The 20,824-nt window shown below is 33.6% G+C and overlaps 1 protein-coding gene across 3 annotated transcripts in view; it reads right to left on the bottom strand.

The window, feature by feature from the left end:
- Positions 1–20,824, bottom strand: part of LOC100643711 — a 334,572-nt gene that overhangs the window by 26,125 nt on the left and 287,623 nt on the right. For 2 of the 3 annotated variants that reach the window (XM_020866669.2, XM_003400622.4), the window contains exon 3: positions 3,003–3,080. In XM_020866669.2, the coding sequence (XP_020722328.1) occupies positions 3,003–3,080 (78 nt within the window). The remainder of the gene's footprint in view (positions 1–3,002; positions 3,081–20,824) is intronic. The other variant, XM_048407187.1, reaches the window with a different exon arrangement.

Below are 20,824 nucleotides of genomic sequence, written 5' to 3'. Positions count from 1 at the left end.
GGACTTCACTGTCAGCACCTTACAGATGCTTAACACTTTTGACGCGGTTATATTCCATTCTCACATTAATGATTTAGAAATTAATTACGTGTTTAATCCGAATATTTCCTGCATTTTTGGCATTAGATACAAAAAATATATACAGCACTTTTCACTTTTTATAGAAAATAAATATTGATTATTTGTCATATATCACGGTTACAGAACTTGATACCTATGATAACCTGAAATAAAAAATATATTTTAATAGATATTATTATAATAGTGATAGTGTTTAAATATTTGGTTTCAATATTCAGTATATCTAAGTTTTGTTACTTTTCATCACTGCCGGTAGTTTCAAAAGGCACCGGTGATCGATCAATATAAAATTGGTGGGTGTAATGGGATGAGATAGATCTGTAATGTGGACTCTTAATTTCGGGAAATCATGCGTTCGCATGACACAGTTCCCTATACATATATATGTCGGAGATAAAAGGACATCGGGGCCTTTCTTTTGGAAATTTTGGGAAGATCACCAATACTTTAATCTAGATTATTTATTATAGCTGTACTTAAATGATAAGACTTAATTGTTATGATTCAATCCTATTATGTTTGTCCGAGATTTGTGATGGTGCGCTTGGACTCGACGTGACACAACTGGTCGTCGAACGTGGCCACGGCCACGGGATGAACGTTTTTACCTAACAGAGAAGTGCCAGTATTATGGGACACACGTTGTATTAACAATCACACCCCGGGCAGGAGCAATGTCAGCTCTACGCGGGTCTGCCTAGCAACGGCAGCTGGAATTTTGTTGGTATCCCCGGCCAATATGCAACGAACAAACGCGATCGTAAGGAGAGGAAAATTTCCATCAGTCTTTTATTCTTGCGATCACTTTGGAGAGTTTGCACATCGTCTTTACGTGCAGTATTATACCGAGCGTCACAGCAAACGTTACTTTGTGCTTCGAAATATATTCTACGTTTAACAAAGAGTTAGCCCGTTAACCGTGGATTCGTTATTGAACCTAAGAACATTGTCACTAACATCTCGAGTGTTTAATCACCACGGTTATTGTTCAAACTTTGTAAAAATCAATATTTATACCAGTAAATATAATCTCTGTTGTACAACAACGATGGCTAGTCCGAATGAAGATTCGTTACACGCCCATGAACCTAACGCTAACCCGACATATACCAATACATGATAGATCCTCACTGCTACTAAATGCAATGTTCGGCAATTAGTACGACAATGTAAATAAGGTATAGCTAAATGTGTATATTTATCTATATACTATTAAGCTTAAAAACGTTCTACGAGTGAAGAAACAAACGACCAGTGCCTTTTAAGGAGGATCATTGATATTAGTTTGGGATAGATAAATGATGATGCTTCCGTAAATAGGCAGCAGTCCAGAGTGTATCGTCGTGTGGGAATAACGTTTGTGATGACTGCCTCAACAAATGACCCGGAATGTTGAGAAACTAGCTTTGGAAGTGTTAGTGATACGAGATAGATGCGTTCTTCGGTGCCAAGTGTGAGACTATTATCATCTAAGCAAAAATGCCAAAAGATGGCAGATGTAGCATGAAATTAACAGAAAATTCTCGAGAGGTGCCAGGTAAGCGATAAAAATGTTATAAACACTCCCTGGGTGTCGTTTCAATGAAAGACATCGTAAGGCTCACATGTTATTTATCCTGTAGATTTAAGTATATATCAAGACGTCCATAATGATTAGAGGCTTAGGTAGAAATGTTGCTTTGCTAGGATCGATCGCGAATCTTTACTGTTATTGTAGAGAGATCTGCATATTAAGAGTTGATAGAGTGATCAGCACTGACGGACCAATTCGTGGACAAGAAAAGATAATAGAAGTTGATAAAATGAAGTTCGGAAAGAGAAAGAAAGAAGGCTGGCGGAAAAACGTAAAAGGTTACGTAGTCTAAGATACAATAGATGAATATTTGGAGCCATCGATTGCTGAAAGCGTACGATTTTTGAGAGACGAAGGATATCAACATTTATCTATCAACCGTTCTATCAACTTCATAGTTGTTAAAATTGGAGCCTACACTCAGACACTTGAGACTCAATGGAAGCCACTTCGATTACGGCTTCAAAGGAGATGTGTTCAAGGGAACAACTTAGATTATCACCTTTATGAATATTTATGCCGAAGAGAAGACAAGAAGAAAGGGCTTAATTTGTTAATTCAAAAATGATTCGATCAATTCGAGTAGTTTATCTAGTAAACGGATATTAAACTACTGGCCATTACTCATTCTTAGAAAGCCGAAATGAGAGATAAGTAGGACAGATTAGATTAAGTTAGGACGAGTAATTTCGCCAAAAATATCGAACGCAAGATCTGTTAAATATATATATATAGGGGCTTGTATCTTCAAAACGCATGATTTCCCGAAGTTTAAGTTTCGTATTTCCGGTCTATTACCTCGTCCAACGGTATTCACCAAATTTCATCTCGGTCGGTCAGCGGTACCTTTAGGAATAATATTCTTTTTTGTGTATTCTATACTTTTCAAGAATAAAGTAATTCATAATTTGAAAAAAGATATTTGGGGAGATACAAACGTGTGGAAAATATGAAGAAAATAGCAGATATAATAATGAAATTCATAGCTTTAAATCTTCTTTGAGCTATACTGTTAAAGGATTAAGTAATAGTCGAATTGATTTTGACTAGATAATCATGATTAAATATAAATAATCGTGATTAAATAAATTGTCATATGAGAGAATATTTTATAATTTGTTAAATTTAGTACAAGTAGATTTAGCACAATAGATTTCATTCTACAGTGAATAAAATACAGTGAATTACTGAAATAAATTATTAATTAATTAGTTCTTAGAAATTAATTACAAATGATAATTTACAAATCTATATGTACATATATACATATACGTATACTATATGTACATATATATACATCTACATTCTTTTAAAAATACTATGTATATAATATTTTACAGCAACTTACTCGATGTTCCTTCATCCTTTACATCCTGAACGATTCTCCGGACACTCTGTGTGAATTTGCCCATGAGATTCGTACCTGCTAAAAAATATTAACAAACACTTACTTAGAGAAGTGTAAATAAAGATATTACAAAATTTATCAAAAATATATTGAAGAAATTATTTCTATTCTATATTTACATTTTTAATTCCATAAAGCTCGATGTTGTATGTATAACATTGTGCTTTGGTAAGTTATTAATTAACAGAACAATAAATGTATTTATTATCAGTGAAGCAGTGCATTATGATTTCTTTATAATATTTATGAATATAAGTACTATTAATGAGTGATGGAGGAAGAATTTCTTTTACAGAATAAAAGAGACTTGATCTTGGAAGGGTTAAAAGAAAGCTGAGGTATATCTGTTAATTATTAATTTTTAAATATCAACCTATATGGTCGTTACATTTGTTTTGATTCTATATATTAAAGTTGATTTTTATATCAGTGTTAGCATTAGAAAGACAAATGGTTTGTTTTTTACTTATCGCGCTATTTGCATATTGCATATTCAGGAGGTAAACGTTCTCGTCAGAAGAAAAAATGTGTGTTGATGTATGTTCATGTTGGATGCCATAAAATGCGATAGGACAAGAGAGTGAATAAAGCTTCTTAGTCGTAAAATAGAGAACTGACTTTAAGATCGCCAAAGTAGACTCTTAAAGGCAATTAAAGTTCTCCCAGCAGATAATCTATTGTCTGTAATATTTAAGAGACTTCTCTAAAAGCAACACTGTGTCAGATATAACTTTACATCAAGCAAACTAATCTCTCCTACGTAAAAATGCAGAATTTATCTGTATACTCTTGCTGTGTATGTACAGGATGTATAAGAACTGACTCTAAAAATCACTGTAGCATTGTTCTGTAGCCCTGGATCGGTGGAGATTTGTAAAAGAAATTTCGTGCAAAATTGACGTACATGATTTTCGAGGTCAAAGTTGTTTTTATTTCAACGTATTCTACTCGTTACGAGGAACAAAATTCTCACAGGTACTGTGAATCGCAAATAACTCATCCTCTCGGGAAAAGATATTAAAATTCGATATATAAGTCTTAACACTTCTTAATAATAATAATTCTCAAACTGGCTTCATTCACGATGTGTTTACATTTTGTAGCGAGACGAAGAAGACATAGTATCTAGTATTGCAGGTAGATGCCACCATTATATATTCCATATCTTCTTTTCATTTTTTTTACTTTTTTCCTTTTACTCCTGCTGTCAATTTAATCCCTTAATCTACGATTTACGTTCGAGAATTTTGGGCCGAAAACGTAAACAAGTTCGCGCAGCCTTCGAGCCATTCGCACGACTTCTGTAGTAAGTGCTACGGTTTATGTTCGTAATGTTTACGTTCGGCCCGATCATCGTACTACGGGCTATGCCCGTAGTTGTAGGTTAAGGGGTCAAATAACCCCGAGCTTGCATTTCTACACTTTTACTAAGTTTCTGCTCAAAAATTACGTATTGTTTTTGTATAATAAAAATTATATTTAATCAGATGTTCTAATTATTTAACGGTTGTAATCTGTTACTTGAACTATAAACAATCTACTCAAAGAAAAAATCCACTGTCGTCAAATCTTCTGAACAAAGAAGCTGCATGTGAGAAGCAGGTAGGTTTGCATCCTATCCACGATGATTCACATTTATCGTTCAAAAATTGCTGCACGGGTCGAGTACAACGACATGGAGTACCATCGTGCCACCATAGAATAAATGAAGCGACGATTTTGCCGTGTCTAATTTCATGTAATTTGTTTAGGAGATGTGAGCGTAAAAATCGCAAATATCTTGCACTTGCTATCGATGCAGGCAAAAGGATAGAGCTAACAATATAATTTCTAATAATTCCTGCCCATACGTCTACAATAAATCGTCCTTGATTAAATCTTTTTTAACCATTGCATATGGATTTCTGTAAGCCGAAATCCTGACACTATGTCGATTGAGGATACAACTTGAGAAAGTATTTTCATCCATAAACAATACACACCCTAAAAAGCGTAGATCATGTTGTAACTTATGTGGCATTCAACGGCACAAACTTCGTCGATTAGCATAATCATCTGATTCGAATGCTTGGAAGCGGCAAATTTTTTTAAGATTGCGTAAGTAAGTCTTCTTCTCGAATTATTTGTCGCATTATCATGTGATTGATTCTCACTCTACGAATTATTTTACGTAAGTCCAATGATGGATAAGCATGAACAGAAGCGATAATTAAAGTCCTTCTTTATGCATTCAGATGAAGCAATATTAATTGCTCATCACCAAATGCTGAAAATTGAATTGTCACGAAATATCTTCTGCGTGTAAAGATCTTCCATTATTCCTGTATTCTGATATATTTCATGAGCTAATCTGTAATTTTCTATTGCTTCGTAAATAGTATGTTACTTCCTCATTAAATGTGAATATAAATTGAAATATATTGCGAATAAAGTCAGTTTGGGAATTATTAAAACTTTAACATTTTTTTCCAAAAAGAGGTTTTGTGACCTATTGTTCCTTTCAGACTTTTGTTGTCAATAATAATCAATCAACAATTTTGTCGTCAAACAATAGTCTGATTAACTTATGTTACATTGATCAATTTTCCTATAGATATACATAATGCCAGCATAATATCTTCTATTGTCCACACGATTTTATACCTTCTTATACTACAATTAACGATAGTAATTTGTAGATAATAATAACAATGTAAATTTATGTAACGAGCAATTATTTATCATACATACTTGTAAGAATTTTCTTCGTGTGTGTACATGTGAAAGTCAGGAGAATTGGAAAATCGATATATTTCAATGGAACCCTTCGTCTCATATTAGTTGTCACGTCAGACATAGACATTATAAACAAAGAAATATTATGGCACTCTGAACAAAACAGATACTTTAGTAGTCTGGATAAAGACTCAATACAGAGTACTCTTAATACCGTAAGGCTATTGTAAATAAGAAGAAAAGGAGACGGGTGATAAGTAACTTTCGTTCGTAGTATTAAATTGAAAACATAATTATATAAATTTCAATAATAACTTTACATTTTAATATCAGCAAATACAATGACTGCACAAAATTATAAAATATTTTCGTACAATGTTAGAGTATTGTGTGCACGTTTGTGACGTTCACTCGATGCACGACACTTGTCATTCGCCGAATAAATATAAATGATTCAAAGAAGTGGACTAGCCTCGAAATGATGGATTATTCACTGGCTCACGCGCTGCCGCCAATCCCTTTGACTTCGGTTTTAGCGTGGGGAAACTTTTGCACAATAGTGCCAACTCGCATCGTTTGGTTTTGCGAAGGACCACTCTTCGTAAATCTCACAGCTTTTTGTATGGTGTCGACCTTTTTGGAACGAGCTTTTCTTTGATCTGATCTTTCGATGTCTTAGTGACATCGTCTCATGAAGCCTCGGCAGTCTCCTTCCCACATTGTCCGGAAGGAATCGCGCGAAAGGGAGGACATTATGGGGTATGAGCTTGTTTCCGCATTCCTCACATCCAGCTCTATGCAGAGGATATAGTATGGGTGAGGTCCAATACAGTGAGGCTCAATATAGCGAGACCCAAGTGCACTTGGGTCTCCCTGCACTCTTTTTGTGTGAGGATCTGTGGCGCGTATGGGCCCACGTTCAAATTTGTGCTGAGCTAGACCGTTGACGTTCCACAGAGCTATTCGCATTGGTTTTATTTTGCTTCTGTGCGTATGAATTTGTCCATGAAGAGTGTGAGTAGTGACAGCAAGTTGTTAATTTGCTCAGTTTGCTTCTCGATAAGTTTTTCGACTCTGGTGAAGTTGTCTGTGTTTTGTGGGGTGGGAATTCTATTTTCTGTGTGTACACTGTGTGTTTTCGAGTTGTTTACGTTTCCTTGTGTTGCCTGCGCATAGGATACTGATAGTGAGGTGAGTTTTTGGGGTTTAGGTTCTTGTATGGTTATGTCCTTGGGTCTCAGTTTTGGATACTTAATATTATGTAGTGTTTTGTAGGCTGAGCATCCTTTGTAGTTCGCAGGATGCTCTCCTTGACAATGGATGCACTTAGCGGGGGTTTCAGGGGATTTAGTGCATTGGTCAGTGGGATGATTACCTGCACATTTTACGCACCGGAAGTTATGATTGCAGTATTTCTGCGTGTGGCCGTACCTTTGGCACCTTTTGCATTGTACTATTTCTTTCTTTACAAGAGGTGGCTCGAACTTAACTATGGAGTTCATCAGCCGGTTGATGTTGTAGATTTCTTTGTTGTTTGCTTTTTGTTTTAAATCTATGAAAAATAGTGATAGTGGATTTTTTGAGATTCTATGTTTAATGTTGCTTATGTTTGTTACCTCATGGCCAAGATTTTGAAGTTCGAACTTTAGTTCATCTAGGTCGACTGAGTGGTGGATGTTGCGTAGCACCACTCGAAATGGTCTTTCTTGCTTGAGTTGGTAAGTGTGGAAGTTGGCATTCAGGTTTTTTAGCAACTTCGTTAGTTTCCTGTATGCGTCAGGGTTGGCCGGCAGGATTTTTACGCTGTTGTTGCTGATTTTCAGTTTATATTCGTCCTTGCCGACTTCTTTTTGGATTGTCTTTGTCATTGATTGGATGTCAATGACATCATCGATGAAGATTGGCGGGGGAGGGGGGTTTTTTGTGTATGTTGTTTATTTACCTCTGTGGTTGTGTCCATAGCGACCTCAGCCTCCAGTATCGCGAACCTGTTGTGGGTAGTCACTTGGCTGGCTGGCGGGTTGGCTTGCCTTTTGCTCACATTGTCCCTGCTGGCTTTGAGTTTGCGTTTTTTCGTTTGAGGATCGTTTGCAAAATGGGGTGTATTGCCCCTTTGCCACGGGGGAGGAAGAGCAGCGTTGTTGTAAATACGCTCCGTAGCTCCCGTTAGGGGTGATTGGGTCATCGTCGATCTAGTTAATTCAATGTGAAATAACTAGTCGAGAGGCTGTGATTCCGATCAGAGTTTAGTGGCGTTGGATTTTTCACTTTTCACTGGCACGTTTGCAAACGCTTGGCTTGGTTTGTTGGACTCGCTTTCGACAGATGGGCGTCACGTGTTGTTTTGTGAACTTCGCAGGGCACTGGACACACGTCTGCACGCTTCGGCACTCACCAGCGAACTGGACGAAACTTGAAGTTTCGAAAGGAGTAAAGTCACAGAAATTCCTTGGGGTAACCTTCGACCGATCAGATCGCTAGAATTAGCTACCTTAACTTTCGGAAATAACCGCGTTTATCACACGTTCGACTATTGAGAAGACGATGGAAATGGAACATTAGAGACATTGTTAACATCATTTGAACTGTTCTAAGTGCTAATATCTCGACTCAAAGATAGTATCTAGTTTCTGAAAGCTGGTGTCATAAAATTATCCTTTTTCCATTTATTTTTAAATTTAACTTTGCATAACAGTTTTGAAGTTTCATATTAAAATTGAATATTGTTTACAAATTTATATGGTTATAATACAGAATGTAATTTTGTGGTATTTACATATAATTCTCTTCATAAATTTTCTATTTTCTATGGTTTATTTGATTGATAATGTTGCTTAATTGTATATTGTTGAGATGAAAGCTGTAGATTGTGTGGAAAATAAATAAAGTTTGTAAATAAAAGAATCCTGAAGGATACAGTTTATCCCTACATTTTATATTACAACCCGTTTAACGTATTTGCGTAGTTAATCTGTGCTTGCATTTACGAGCATTAGGAGAATATAATTTGGGTTCGTGATTTTGGCTGCATGCCAAGGGTAGCGTAATGTCAACGTAAACTCATGCCATAATTCCGAACAATAATCTTCTTCAGCGAATGATCATGGGAATTTATCCGTTATATGATTACTTTTTATATTCAATGAGATTAGCAATTTGTAATGTTTAATAAATTTCATCATTTTTTATTAACGTAGATTATTATATAAAAATTGAGTTTAGAAAAATTAAAATATTTCAAGTAATCGATTATGAAAAATATTTGAATTGGAATAATTTAATACTTTTTTTTAGAACAGATATAAATGAAGTACATGTTATGATTATACTAGATACACGATAAAAAGTATAATTTATGTATTTCTAAATATCCTTGTTTGAAATGTTGTCTGTCGCGATAAACTTGCTGCAATATTTTTCTAATAATATTTTAACATATTTCACAAATAGTAATTAAAATGTACAGTATTGTATGTAAAATACATATAAATTATTTCACATTATTCGTTCCATATGATTTCCAACATTCTGCTTCCAATTTAAATATAAACAAATTTACTAGGAAGGATTAGCATTAGAGTAACTAATATAACGAAGCATATCTAAAAAAATAAAAATTATATTCATTTAAATACATATAAAATAGTAGCAAAGGAATAAAGAAATACAAAAAAATGTAATTAAACATAACATAGGTTGTCCGAAAAGTTTCTTTCGTTTCGTAAGGTTATTATAGATGATCAACAATTTCTGTTTTATATTATTTTATTGAATTAGGTATGATCCATTTCGTTCTATTTCTATTATTACGTTCGTGCATAATTTGATAAACTAATATAAAACAAATAACATTGTGCGTCTATTATTTCCTTATAAAACGAAAGCAAAAAACCTAATAAAATATGCATGGTATTCTATTCTCACCATATTTAATATTTATCCTTAAGTAAAAATAAAAGTTCATTAAATATTGTAGTATCGTAAGAAAAAAGCCTGATTAGAGATCGACCAAAACAATGTCGCCTGTCCTTCGGTTATTAGTTTACATAGGGAAAAAAGCCTATGTGACTAAAGTCACTTAGTTCTTGCGGAGCGTTAACAGGATGGGATTAGAGAGAGGAAAAAATAACGCTAATGGAGGGGGACGATTTGAATTTAAAGAGTTGTAGATGATCGAGAAGGAGAGTGAGTCGAGAGGTCAGAATTAATCGAGAAGTCAAAGAGTAGAGTTGTTAGCGTTGTTCAGTTGCGAGAGTGGTCGAATTATAGTAAGATTGGTACACTTAGTTCCAAATTAAACAATCTTCGTTTTCTGTCTAATTAATATCTGTATAACTAATTTATTATAAATAAATTACAATTTATAAATAGTATCAGGAAAAATTTATACCTAAATTTCCCCGATGCTACAATATGCAAGAAGAAGAAGAAAAAGAAAATGAGGACCTAAAAGTTTCTCCTTATGTCCTTTATTTGTCGAGCAAACAGGGTGTAGCGTCAAAGTAGGAAACATCACGTAGAGGTCCCGTTGTGAATTTCAATATCCATGTCCAAACTCTGGAAGGTGCAACAGGAGACAAATTCTGGATGACATAGCCCTCACGATTTCGCGATGGAACAGCATAACGCCAATCCACCGATGCCATGTTCTTGCTTCAAAATGTCTACTCGTTTCTGCGTAGCCTTTCTTCGAAGTAATCTCCTCGCAAGAACCAAAGCTAAACAAACGACGGATAAGACGCTAGTCGAAACGTGTCAACGTGTGACATTTGATTTTAATTTAATGCGCCTGTTTAGGACACTATAAAATGTGGAAAAAAAAGAAAAAATTCTTTTTTTTTTTTTAATTAGAAGTTTAATTAGAATTTTTAATTAGAAGTTCTTGAAGTTTATCTATTTCATTTTTATCTTAAATATATGTGAAAATTAAGTTCTTTGCAAAAATAAAAATGGAGCAATGATAACCAATATAGAGAAAATAGAAGACTGTAATAAGGTCATAGGATGTATACTGCTGATTATTATAGATACTAGAACACCTAGCTATATTTATTCAAAAACTCTAGCAAATTTTACTTTATTTACTATTTTACATAATAGGTATATATAATGTGAATGAAGTAAAAGATTTAGAATAAAATAATTAGGAAATAAAAATGACGAAAAATATTCTATCCATGCTAAACATTAATAGATATTCGAATGAGCAATCAATCGTTACTATCAATCTAAGGCATCGAATGTACGTATGTATAGATAATTCATTCGAGATTTCAGAATTTTTGTCACCTCCTTGTAAGTATGGATTTTCAACATACTACGATAAAACGCGCCTTGCACCTTGACCTATGACTATTAATCGATTTCCGTTTTTTGTTTCATTCAATAAATATATTTTGTAGCGAGCTTGTGTACGTGGTTGTATCACACAAAAACTATGTAAGATAAAGATCATATTATTAAGTATAATGTCATTTATACCCAACATTCGCGATTTATTTAGAAATAATTATATTGACACGAATATTAATTTTTTAATTGGTTTTTTTTAAATGTATGTATACATAATAGTTATGTACTCTTGCAAAATTGTTTACATTTTCCTATGATTAAAATGAAAGATATTAATTAGATTTCAAATTGTTCGAAATATGTGAAAACATCTTACAATACTACCATTTCAAATAACAATTCGTTAGTGTTAAGGATAGTTAATTATATAATATTTCGAGTATTAACTGAAAAATTAAATAATAGTTTTAAACTTCTGATATCTTCTGTTCAATAGTAATGAGCTCCCATTTTGTGAACGTTCTATTATGTAAACAATATATATCCTATTACAGTACTACTAAACACAGAAAGTGTTTACATATTTGCTTCTTTTGTACGATTTCTGCTAACCATAAACGTAATTAATGAACGAACACGTAATTAGAGTTCATTAAAAAATTAAGTTTAAAAGATTGTAGTAATGTGGTGGTAAATGGCTAATTGAGAATAAAAAACGAAACACCGAAAAAGCAAGGGCGAAACTTTTACTGCTTGAAATAATAGTAGACAATGAGAAAGTAGACTTAAGCGAAAATGGTATAGATGAAGTCATTGCAATATAACATAGAATACCATGATGTGACGATTGTAATAGCCCAATGTAACAGAGCGGTGTCAAGCCGATAAAACTACAATAATTGAGCTCAATCTCTTGGTGAAGTTATTTTGCAAAATGTTTTAAATAATGGTCAAGAAACAAATATCAGGTCTGTAAGAAACCGGAATTTGCCTATAGATGGCCCTAGCTAATAATATAGTTATCACTAAACTGCGTCATTGATGTCAAAAGTCTTTGTTGACATTCCACAAACATTTTCGACTCAGAACAATACAAGTTTCATACAACAGCATAGTTTGTAATAGCGTTGAACACGTCGAATTTTGTGCCTGGAAACTACGATTTGCGGACAGCATTGATTTTCTGTTACAATTTGAAGAAAACTGCTGCAGAATCGCATCGAATTCTTGTCGAAGCTTACGGTGAGCATGCTCTTGGTAAATCACAGTGCTTTGAGTGGTTTAAAAAATTCAGAAGTGGCAATTTTGACGTGATGAACGAAGAACGTGTTTGGTGGAATCAGAAGGATGTGATCTATTATGAGCTGTTAAAACCTGGCGAAACCGTTAATACCGAGCGCTACCGACAACAAATGATCGATTTGAATCAAGCTTTGCGTGAAAAACGACCAGAATATAAAAAAGGGCAACACAAAGTAATTTTGCTTCATAATAATGCACCATCACATACAGCAAAACCTGTCAAGGAAACAATTGAAGCGTTCAGTTGGGAAATACTTTCGCACGCGGCTTACTCACCAGACTTGGCTCCGTCCGATTACTATTTATTTGCATCGATGGGACACGCACTTTCTGACCAGCACTTCACTTCTTACGAAAATGTACGAAAATGGTTCGATAACTGGTTTGCCTCAAAAGAGCGACAGTTTTTTTCGCGTGGCATCCACCAATTGCCAGACAGGTGGGAAAAATGTATAGCTAACGATGGGCAATACTTCGAATAAAATATTTTTAATCATTTTCATACAATAAACGTGTATTTTCTATACAAAAATTCCAGTTTCATATTTACATACCTGGTAGTGAGGATGAAATCAATACCAGCAGTAACGAAGAGATATCTCATTTCGAGGCATTCAGAAATTTGGAAGCAAGACTGAGGTGGCTTGAGGCTCATGATTTAGCTATTAAAAGAAATTGGAGTCCATATAATCCGTATGATTTCTTTAATTTCATTAAAAAGAACGAGAATTGAACAATATTGTCCTTTTGATTTTGTGTTCTATGTATGAAATTATCTACAAATAAATTGTATTTATTGTGCGTGTATGCCAAGTCGACACGCGTGACATTGTTGAGCCATCAGGAACCAAGCTGCCGCGGCTTTTGCTTTTGTCAACATCGCGTCGATCACCGAACCCGATCAGGATGTGACAGACAGTTTACAACGAGCCGGTCGTCCATGAAGACGATAACGTGCTAATAGCGAGCCTCTACAATTTTAAATATTAAATCAATTTGAATGCTAACCGGTTACCGTTCTGTTATATGAAAATTTTCTTACGTGAACACTTTCGTCCCCAATTGGTTGATATAACGGAGTTGCCGTATAACTTGTATATTTAAAGTATATTGTAGTATATTATATCTTTACAATTTTATTCTTTGGAATAAGGACTAAATGAACATACGAACACTGGTCTATTGGACCTTCCCTACCTTTAATTTGAATTGCCATGTGAATGTATGGCATGTCTTGCGATGAAACTGCTGTATTGGAAAAGCATAAAAATTAGAGAAAACGAAAACTTAGCTGTTAGACAAAAGAGTTTTATATTCGGACTTTAAAAACAAATTTTATTTAAGTTTCAAAGGGATTTTATTTGAACCTTAAACAGAAACTTGTTACTAGATTTTTAGCAGAATTTTCAAAGTCAACTTTAAAGAGACTCATTCCTGGATCTTAGGAACTTCATAAATTTCCACGAACGTTTCAAAATTTGTGTTTCGTAACATTGGATTCTTAATCGAAGTTCTCCGTATAAATTACTCAGAATTAATTTATTATTAATAAATATTTATAATTATATATTATATATTTATAATACATGTTAACAATTAAACTTTTGTGACTTATCATTAACATATCAATTATTTTTAAGATCATGTGTATAAATACGAGTATACTTTAAAAATATATGCTTATATATAAAGGATTAAATTCTAACCTATATAAAAAAAGAAATAGTAACTGCTAGAATGAAGACATACAATTTAAACAAGAATATTTATATAGCATTTGTTATAAGAACTAAAAATTAATTAACACTAACCTTATCAGGCCCGATCAAATGACCGGTTTCAAAGTTTAACTTAAAATTGTACATTCATCGTTATTTCTTTTGTTCATCTAACTTCATGTAAATGCTTATGTCATCTTATTAATCAATTTGTCAATTTTTGTTGATATAAGAATTTACATAAAGTTAGATAAACAAAAGAAATAACAATGAATGTGCAATTTTAAATTAAATTTTGAAACCGATCATTTGACCGGGCCTGGAAAGGTTAGTATTAAATATAAATCTCCGAATACAAATTTTGTTTTATCTCATCACATATAAAGTACATAAAATGAAATGACTGATGTACGAATATTCAAGCGTAAACATATTTTATTTGAAAGCTTTATATCCAAATGAAATAGAATTAAGCCCATTTTCACCTGTCAGTTCCATGAGCTACATTCAGCTGCATCAAAAGCTAACTTTTGTTTCATTAAAACAAAATAAAACAATATCGAAACACCAAAAGAAATACCTCCATCAAATTTTGCCACTATGTTCTTCCTTCGAAGTTATGAAATGTTTAGCTGCAAGCAATATTTTCATATCTTCAAAAATAATGCAGACATTATAATTTCATCGCTTACAATAGGAGCTAGTCGAACACGAGACGGGTACTTAAATTTATAGTTTTACAGTAATTAGAGTTCGCTTTATCCAAATAATTTCACAAGGCATGTTAAACACGCAAGGATAAGCTCAAAGATTAGAGACGAATATGCGGGTAAATTTCTAATTCTATAGCATCATTAATTGCAATGTTTATATCATGAGCTAATGACAATCTTGCTGTATATACAGGGTGGTTGGTAACTGGTGGTACAAGCGGAAAGGAGGTGATTCTAGGCGAAAAAAGAAGTCGAAAATATAGAATAAAAATTTTTCGTTCGAGGCTTTGTTTTCAAGAAAATCGACTTTGAATTTTGGCTTGGTACGCGTGCACTTTATTACGTCTCGTTATAACGGATTTCACTGTAGATCGTCGTCTCGATGGATATTATCGCAGTTTAAGTTTGTTTTTGCCGTAACGGAAAATTGGGAATACACAATGAAATAATATGCAGTAATCATAAAGTTTATTATTACAAAAATTGCTGAAAATGTTGCCCATTCTGCCGAACACATACTTCTGCTCTTCTAATTAAATTTTTATGAACACTTCCTAACGTATTCTAACGTCTTTCTAACGTATAGTTATAAAGTACACGCGTACCGAGCGAAAATTCAAAGTCGATTTTCTTGAAAACAAAGTCTCAAACGAAAAATTTTTATTCTATATTTTCGACTTCTTTTTTCGCCTAGAATCACCCCCTTTCCGCTTGTACCACCAGTTACCAACCACCCTGTATAATTCCATTAACCTGTACATTATTAATATATTGAGCGTGATTTGTATCCGCATGGATATAAACGGTATTTTTCAATTTGGCCACTACTGAAACATATTCTTGGCGACTCCTTGTTATAGTATATTGCAATTTAATGCAGTTAAACAGTAATTTATTGAAATTTGACTAATACAAATATAAACTAGTTGAAATTTTTTAGTATGGCAGTCAAGCATTGTCATACTAAAAGAGCATTCTAAGGTGTTTAACGCTGTCCTTGAAAAGCTTGCAATATATTTAATATGCTATTTAGTAACTATATGAGAAATCTTAACCGTTGTTACATATGTGTTTAAACAAAATGGAAATAAAATAGAAGTTCGGTAATGTTTTTTTGGCAAAAAATTTGTTATGGGCACACAACTCGTATAATAACTTATTCATTCAACCTTTTACACATCTCTGTCGTTAAATAATAAATAGATTTTATGAGCGATAAATGAGTTCTTTGAATTTGTCATGGCTTTTGCATAACAATAGGGCCATAATTAAAATGAATATAGATTATCTAAAATTTTACGATTAACTCTACCATTTGTTTCCCGATACAAGCATTAATATATTCTTATAGTCTGATCTTGCTTAGATCTTCTTATAGAAAATAAAGAGCGCATATTAATTTACAAAAGACAAATAGCTTGATTTAGAACAATTATGGTGTTTGAAGTTGTTTGATTCACTGAATTTCAAGTTTCAAGCGCTGGTTTAATAGGATTATAAAATATATTTTCGTTCAAGATACTAATTTTATTAATTGCTATCTGTTGCTAATACTAACAATCGTTACTACCTGAAAAAATTTAATAATAGTTGAGGCAGTAAGCATATAACAACTAAGGTGCCTTATTCAAGTGACTTTTGTATTTATTTATCCTAAATAATTCTTATGTATGATCACATATTATTATGATTATGTTGTTACTGATACATAGAATACATGCATACATAGAAAAGAAGTTTTAGAAGTTGCAGGATTAAGAATCAGAACATATAAGTTTTTGTGTATCTATGTAACAAAGACTGTTCGATTTTGAGTGTAATTAAAAGCTTTCGATAATATTAGAACATATGATGACTGTGAAATCTTTAAACTCTTTCTATTTACAGAATATACATATGCATCATTCGTTTCAATTTCGTTTAACTTTCATTATATTACAATGATAGCTCAGTTCAATTTCAAAGGGCACCCTAAATATATAAGATATCAAAATGTGAATAATTACGTTAGCTCGTGAGGATCATCACACGCAAAAGTAAAAGTTTCATCATTTTGTCATATATTCACTTCGCTATAAATCGTACACTCGGATATATATGTACGTACGATGCTAAAACGAATTTAAATTGAACCCGCTATTGGACGAATTGTTATTTGCATGTCTTCGCTAACTGTCGCAATAGTCTCGTTCAACAATGGAGTTAATGAAAACTGAATCGATAAGGATCAAAGTAATTCCAAAAGCAATCTGTTCCGGGAAAGTTTCAACAAATCGTTTATCCGTGTCGAATGATGATTAAAATTACACAAGCTTCAGGAAACGAATTGAAGGTAATGATTGTCATGGACTATGTTGTGTTACCGATTTCGTTTCATGATGATATAAGTGATGTGATAGACATTAATTATCAACATTTTTTAACAACACTTTTAGAGATAGTTTCTTGTAAGGAAAATTAAGAAATAAGAATAAAAACTGAAAGCAGTTGTTACATTCTTATTTAAAAGTTTTTGTTTTTCTATAGAATTAATAATTATAAAATAGTTCAAAGTAAATGGCGGTAAATTGGACATAAGGTCCAATTTGTAAATTGACAAAAGGGTGTCCAGCTTCAACGAGTTTGACCTCAACACATGTTATCCATTCTCCCGAGTTACTTTCAGGAGGTTTTAGTCGTCGTTAGTTATTCCTTAAAAAGTTATTAATAAAAATATATTGCTACTACTAGGTACGTACAGCATGTAAAGAAATTAAGTGTAAAGAAGGTCGTAGCGTGATTCTACACCTTCAGATCGGCAGAAATTTGTAACCAAGCTTGATTTTGAAATTCATGACCGAATGTTTCTTGTTGCAACGTATTTCACTCATCACGAGTAACGAATGTTACAAAGGAAACATACCAGGTATGTAAATATGAAACCGGAATTTTTGTATAGAAAATACACGTTTATTGTATGAAAATGATTAAAAATATTTTATTCGAAGTATTGCCCATCGCTGAGAATACATTTTTCCCACCTGTCTGGCAATTGGTGGATGCCACACCAAAAAAACTGTCGCTCTTTCGAGGCAAACCAGTCATCGAGGCATTTTCGTACATTTTCGTAAGAAGTGAAGTGCTGGTCAGAAAGTGCGTGTCCCATCGATGCAAATAAATAGTAATCGGACGGAGCCAAGTCTGGTGAGCAAGCCGCGTGTGAAAGTATTTCCCAACTGTACGCTTCAATCATTTCCTTGACCGGCCTTGCTGTATGTGATGGTGCATTATCATGAAGCAAAATTACTTTGTCTTGCCTTTTTTGATATTCTGTTCGTTTTTCACGCAAAGCTTGATTCAAATCGATCATTTGTTGTCGGTAGCGCTCAGTATTAACGGTTTCGCCAGGTTTTCACAGCTCATAATAGATCATACCCTTCTGATCCACGTTCTTCGTTCCTCACGTCAAAATTGCCACTTGTGAATTTTTTAAACCATTCAAAGCATTGTGATTTACCAAGAGCATGCTCACTGTAAGCCTCGACAAGTATTCGATGTGATTCTGCAGCAGTTTTCTTCAAATTGTAACAGAAAATCAATGCTGTCCGCAAATCGTAGTTTCCAGGCACAAAATTCGACATGTTCAACGCTATTACAAACTATGCTGTTTTATGAAACTTGTATTGTTTTGAGTTGAAAATGTTTGTGAGATGTCAACAAAGACTTTTGGCATCAATAACGCAGTTTAGTGATAACTACATTATCGGCTAGGGCCATTTATAGGCAAATTCCGGTTTCAGACTTACAGGCCTGATAGATCACAAATGACCTTTTCTCCCGAAAAAAAATATTAAAGTTTTAATAATTCTTTAGCTGGTTTTATTCACAATGTATTTACATTCTGCAGTCAGATGTAAGAATTATACATTCCTTTCTTCCTTTTTTGCTTTGTCTTTGTGTTCCTTTTTGTCTTTTTATCTCGCTATTTAAGTAACCCTGAACTTGCACATTTCATTTCGGTCGTTTCTTACCAAAATTCCGTATAATTCTGCATTGTACATATATAAACACAATGGTAATAAAAATAACATTCAATTCGATGTTTTATTTGCGCAATGGATGCCCAACTTTAAGCAATGTAGGCATACTATTCTTGGCCATTTTTTATTAAATCCTCCAAATTATTGCATGTGACTTTTTGCGAGTCCAAATCCTGTCATTTATTGATTGAGGATGCTATTGTATTCATTATACGGTCTAAAAAATATAGTTGCAAATTAAATAGCATCTAACGGCAAAAATTTCATGGAGTGATATAGCTATTTGGAGTGCTTGAACGCGGTGAATTTTATAAAATTGCAAGATTTTCTCGTATTCGTCGCGATATCATAGAATTGAATCGATGACCTATAAGCTCATTAACAAACTCGTATGAGAAAGAACGATAACCTGTTCCTTTTTAGGAATACGGAATTGATTTAATCTATGATATGGATTTAAATGTCGCAATATTAATTCTTGATCACCAAATTGTTAACTTAATCACGGTAACTTTTCCGGATGTAAAGGTTTTCCATTATTCTGCTATTTGGATATGTCTGTAAATTCTTGCTGCTTCATCAATAGCACGTTATTTATCTTGCTAAAAGTAAATGCAAATATAAGTGCAAATATAAATACGAACATATAAATATAAATATATTGTGAATAAAGCCATCTTAAGAATTATTAAAACTTCAACATCTTTTTTTCAGGAAAATTTATCATTTTTGACTCATGCCTTTTTTACAAATCGCCACTGATTCGATGTAGAATCATGCTACGATATTCTTTATGTTTATTTTCTTTACAGTCTGCACATTGCATTCTGTCTATACATAAATGTGTATATGACTGCGAACACGAGCGTAGCCGACACGATAGTCACGTTCATCCCCTAGTTTATACGTCAAAGCAGCACCGTATATGTTTCTCGTTCCACTTGCTCGTAAAAATCTATTTCAACGGTCCAACCCAATACCAAACCCATACGGGAGCGAAGAGGGCTCAACTTTTGGCCAAAAGACTTCTTTCTTAAAAATTCCTTGCTCACTTGTTTTGTGCACGTGTGGCATTGGTATTGGGTTGAGCTAATTTTTTATAAGCAAGTGAAACGAGCGGCTAATACATACGATGTTTCTTCACTATACACAAATTAATAAAACCTGTAGATTTGTAAATATTTTTTGTTGGCAGCTTTTTAAGCAATAACGAGAGACGACAAAACCTTCAGGAGCTTACTAGCACGTTGACTGCCACGCGTGTTTTCAAAGAAATCTCCGCCAGGCCACGCGTGCAGCAGTACCAAGCGTTCTCTGCTAGGTGCTCCCATCGAAATTTTAGTAATGCGAGTCGCTCAAGCGGTGGTCTCAAGAATGATTTCTCGTTTCATTTGTTCGCAACATTAAAACCACTAGCTGTTGTTGAATATAATGAAAGAAAGTGTGGTATAGATTATTCCGACCAAATGGTTTCTTTTGCCACCACAATTAGAGAAGGAATCAAATGGTACAGAAAACTTGGAATTCGACTTCTTCTGGGAATTTCTGTTGTAAACGCTTTGACGGTTTACAAAATTGCAACAAGGAAGAATATAAATATTAGAATATTTAGACAATTATTAGTTGCAAAATTATTAGGGTTGTCTGAAAATACAAAAAATCCTTGTCTTCGACGGAGTCAGCATAATATCGCCGTTCGGAAAAACGATTCCGGAGACGCACATGAAAACTATGTTATGCAAATAAAAGACGTGGAATGGACCGAACAAAGGCACAAAAGAATTTGAAGAAAACAACAACTTATTGTCTAAATTGTCCCGACCAACCTCAGCTATGTATAGAATGCTTTAAAGTTTTACATTCTAAATAATTTTTTAATAAACCATTTTCTTATTACTTTTATAACAATTCAGCAGTTTTATTATTATGGAATATCTTTTCAAATACCTACGACGATCCTTCGCAAGTAGTCAAATAAGCGACACCCGAATGTGGGTTACGTG

The sequence above is a fragment of the Bombus terrestris genome, chromosome 7, assembly GCF_910591885.1.
Source record: "Bombus terrestris chromosome 7, iyBomTerr1.2, whole genome shotgun sequence".
In the NCBI taxonomy this organism is placed as follows: Eukaryota; Metazoa; Arthropoda; class Insecta; order Hymenoptera; family Apidae; genus Bombus; species Bombus terrestris.
This window is presented reverse-complemented; position numbering and strand designations above follow the sequence as displayed.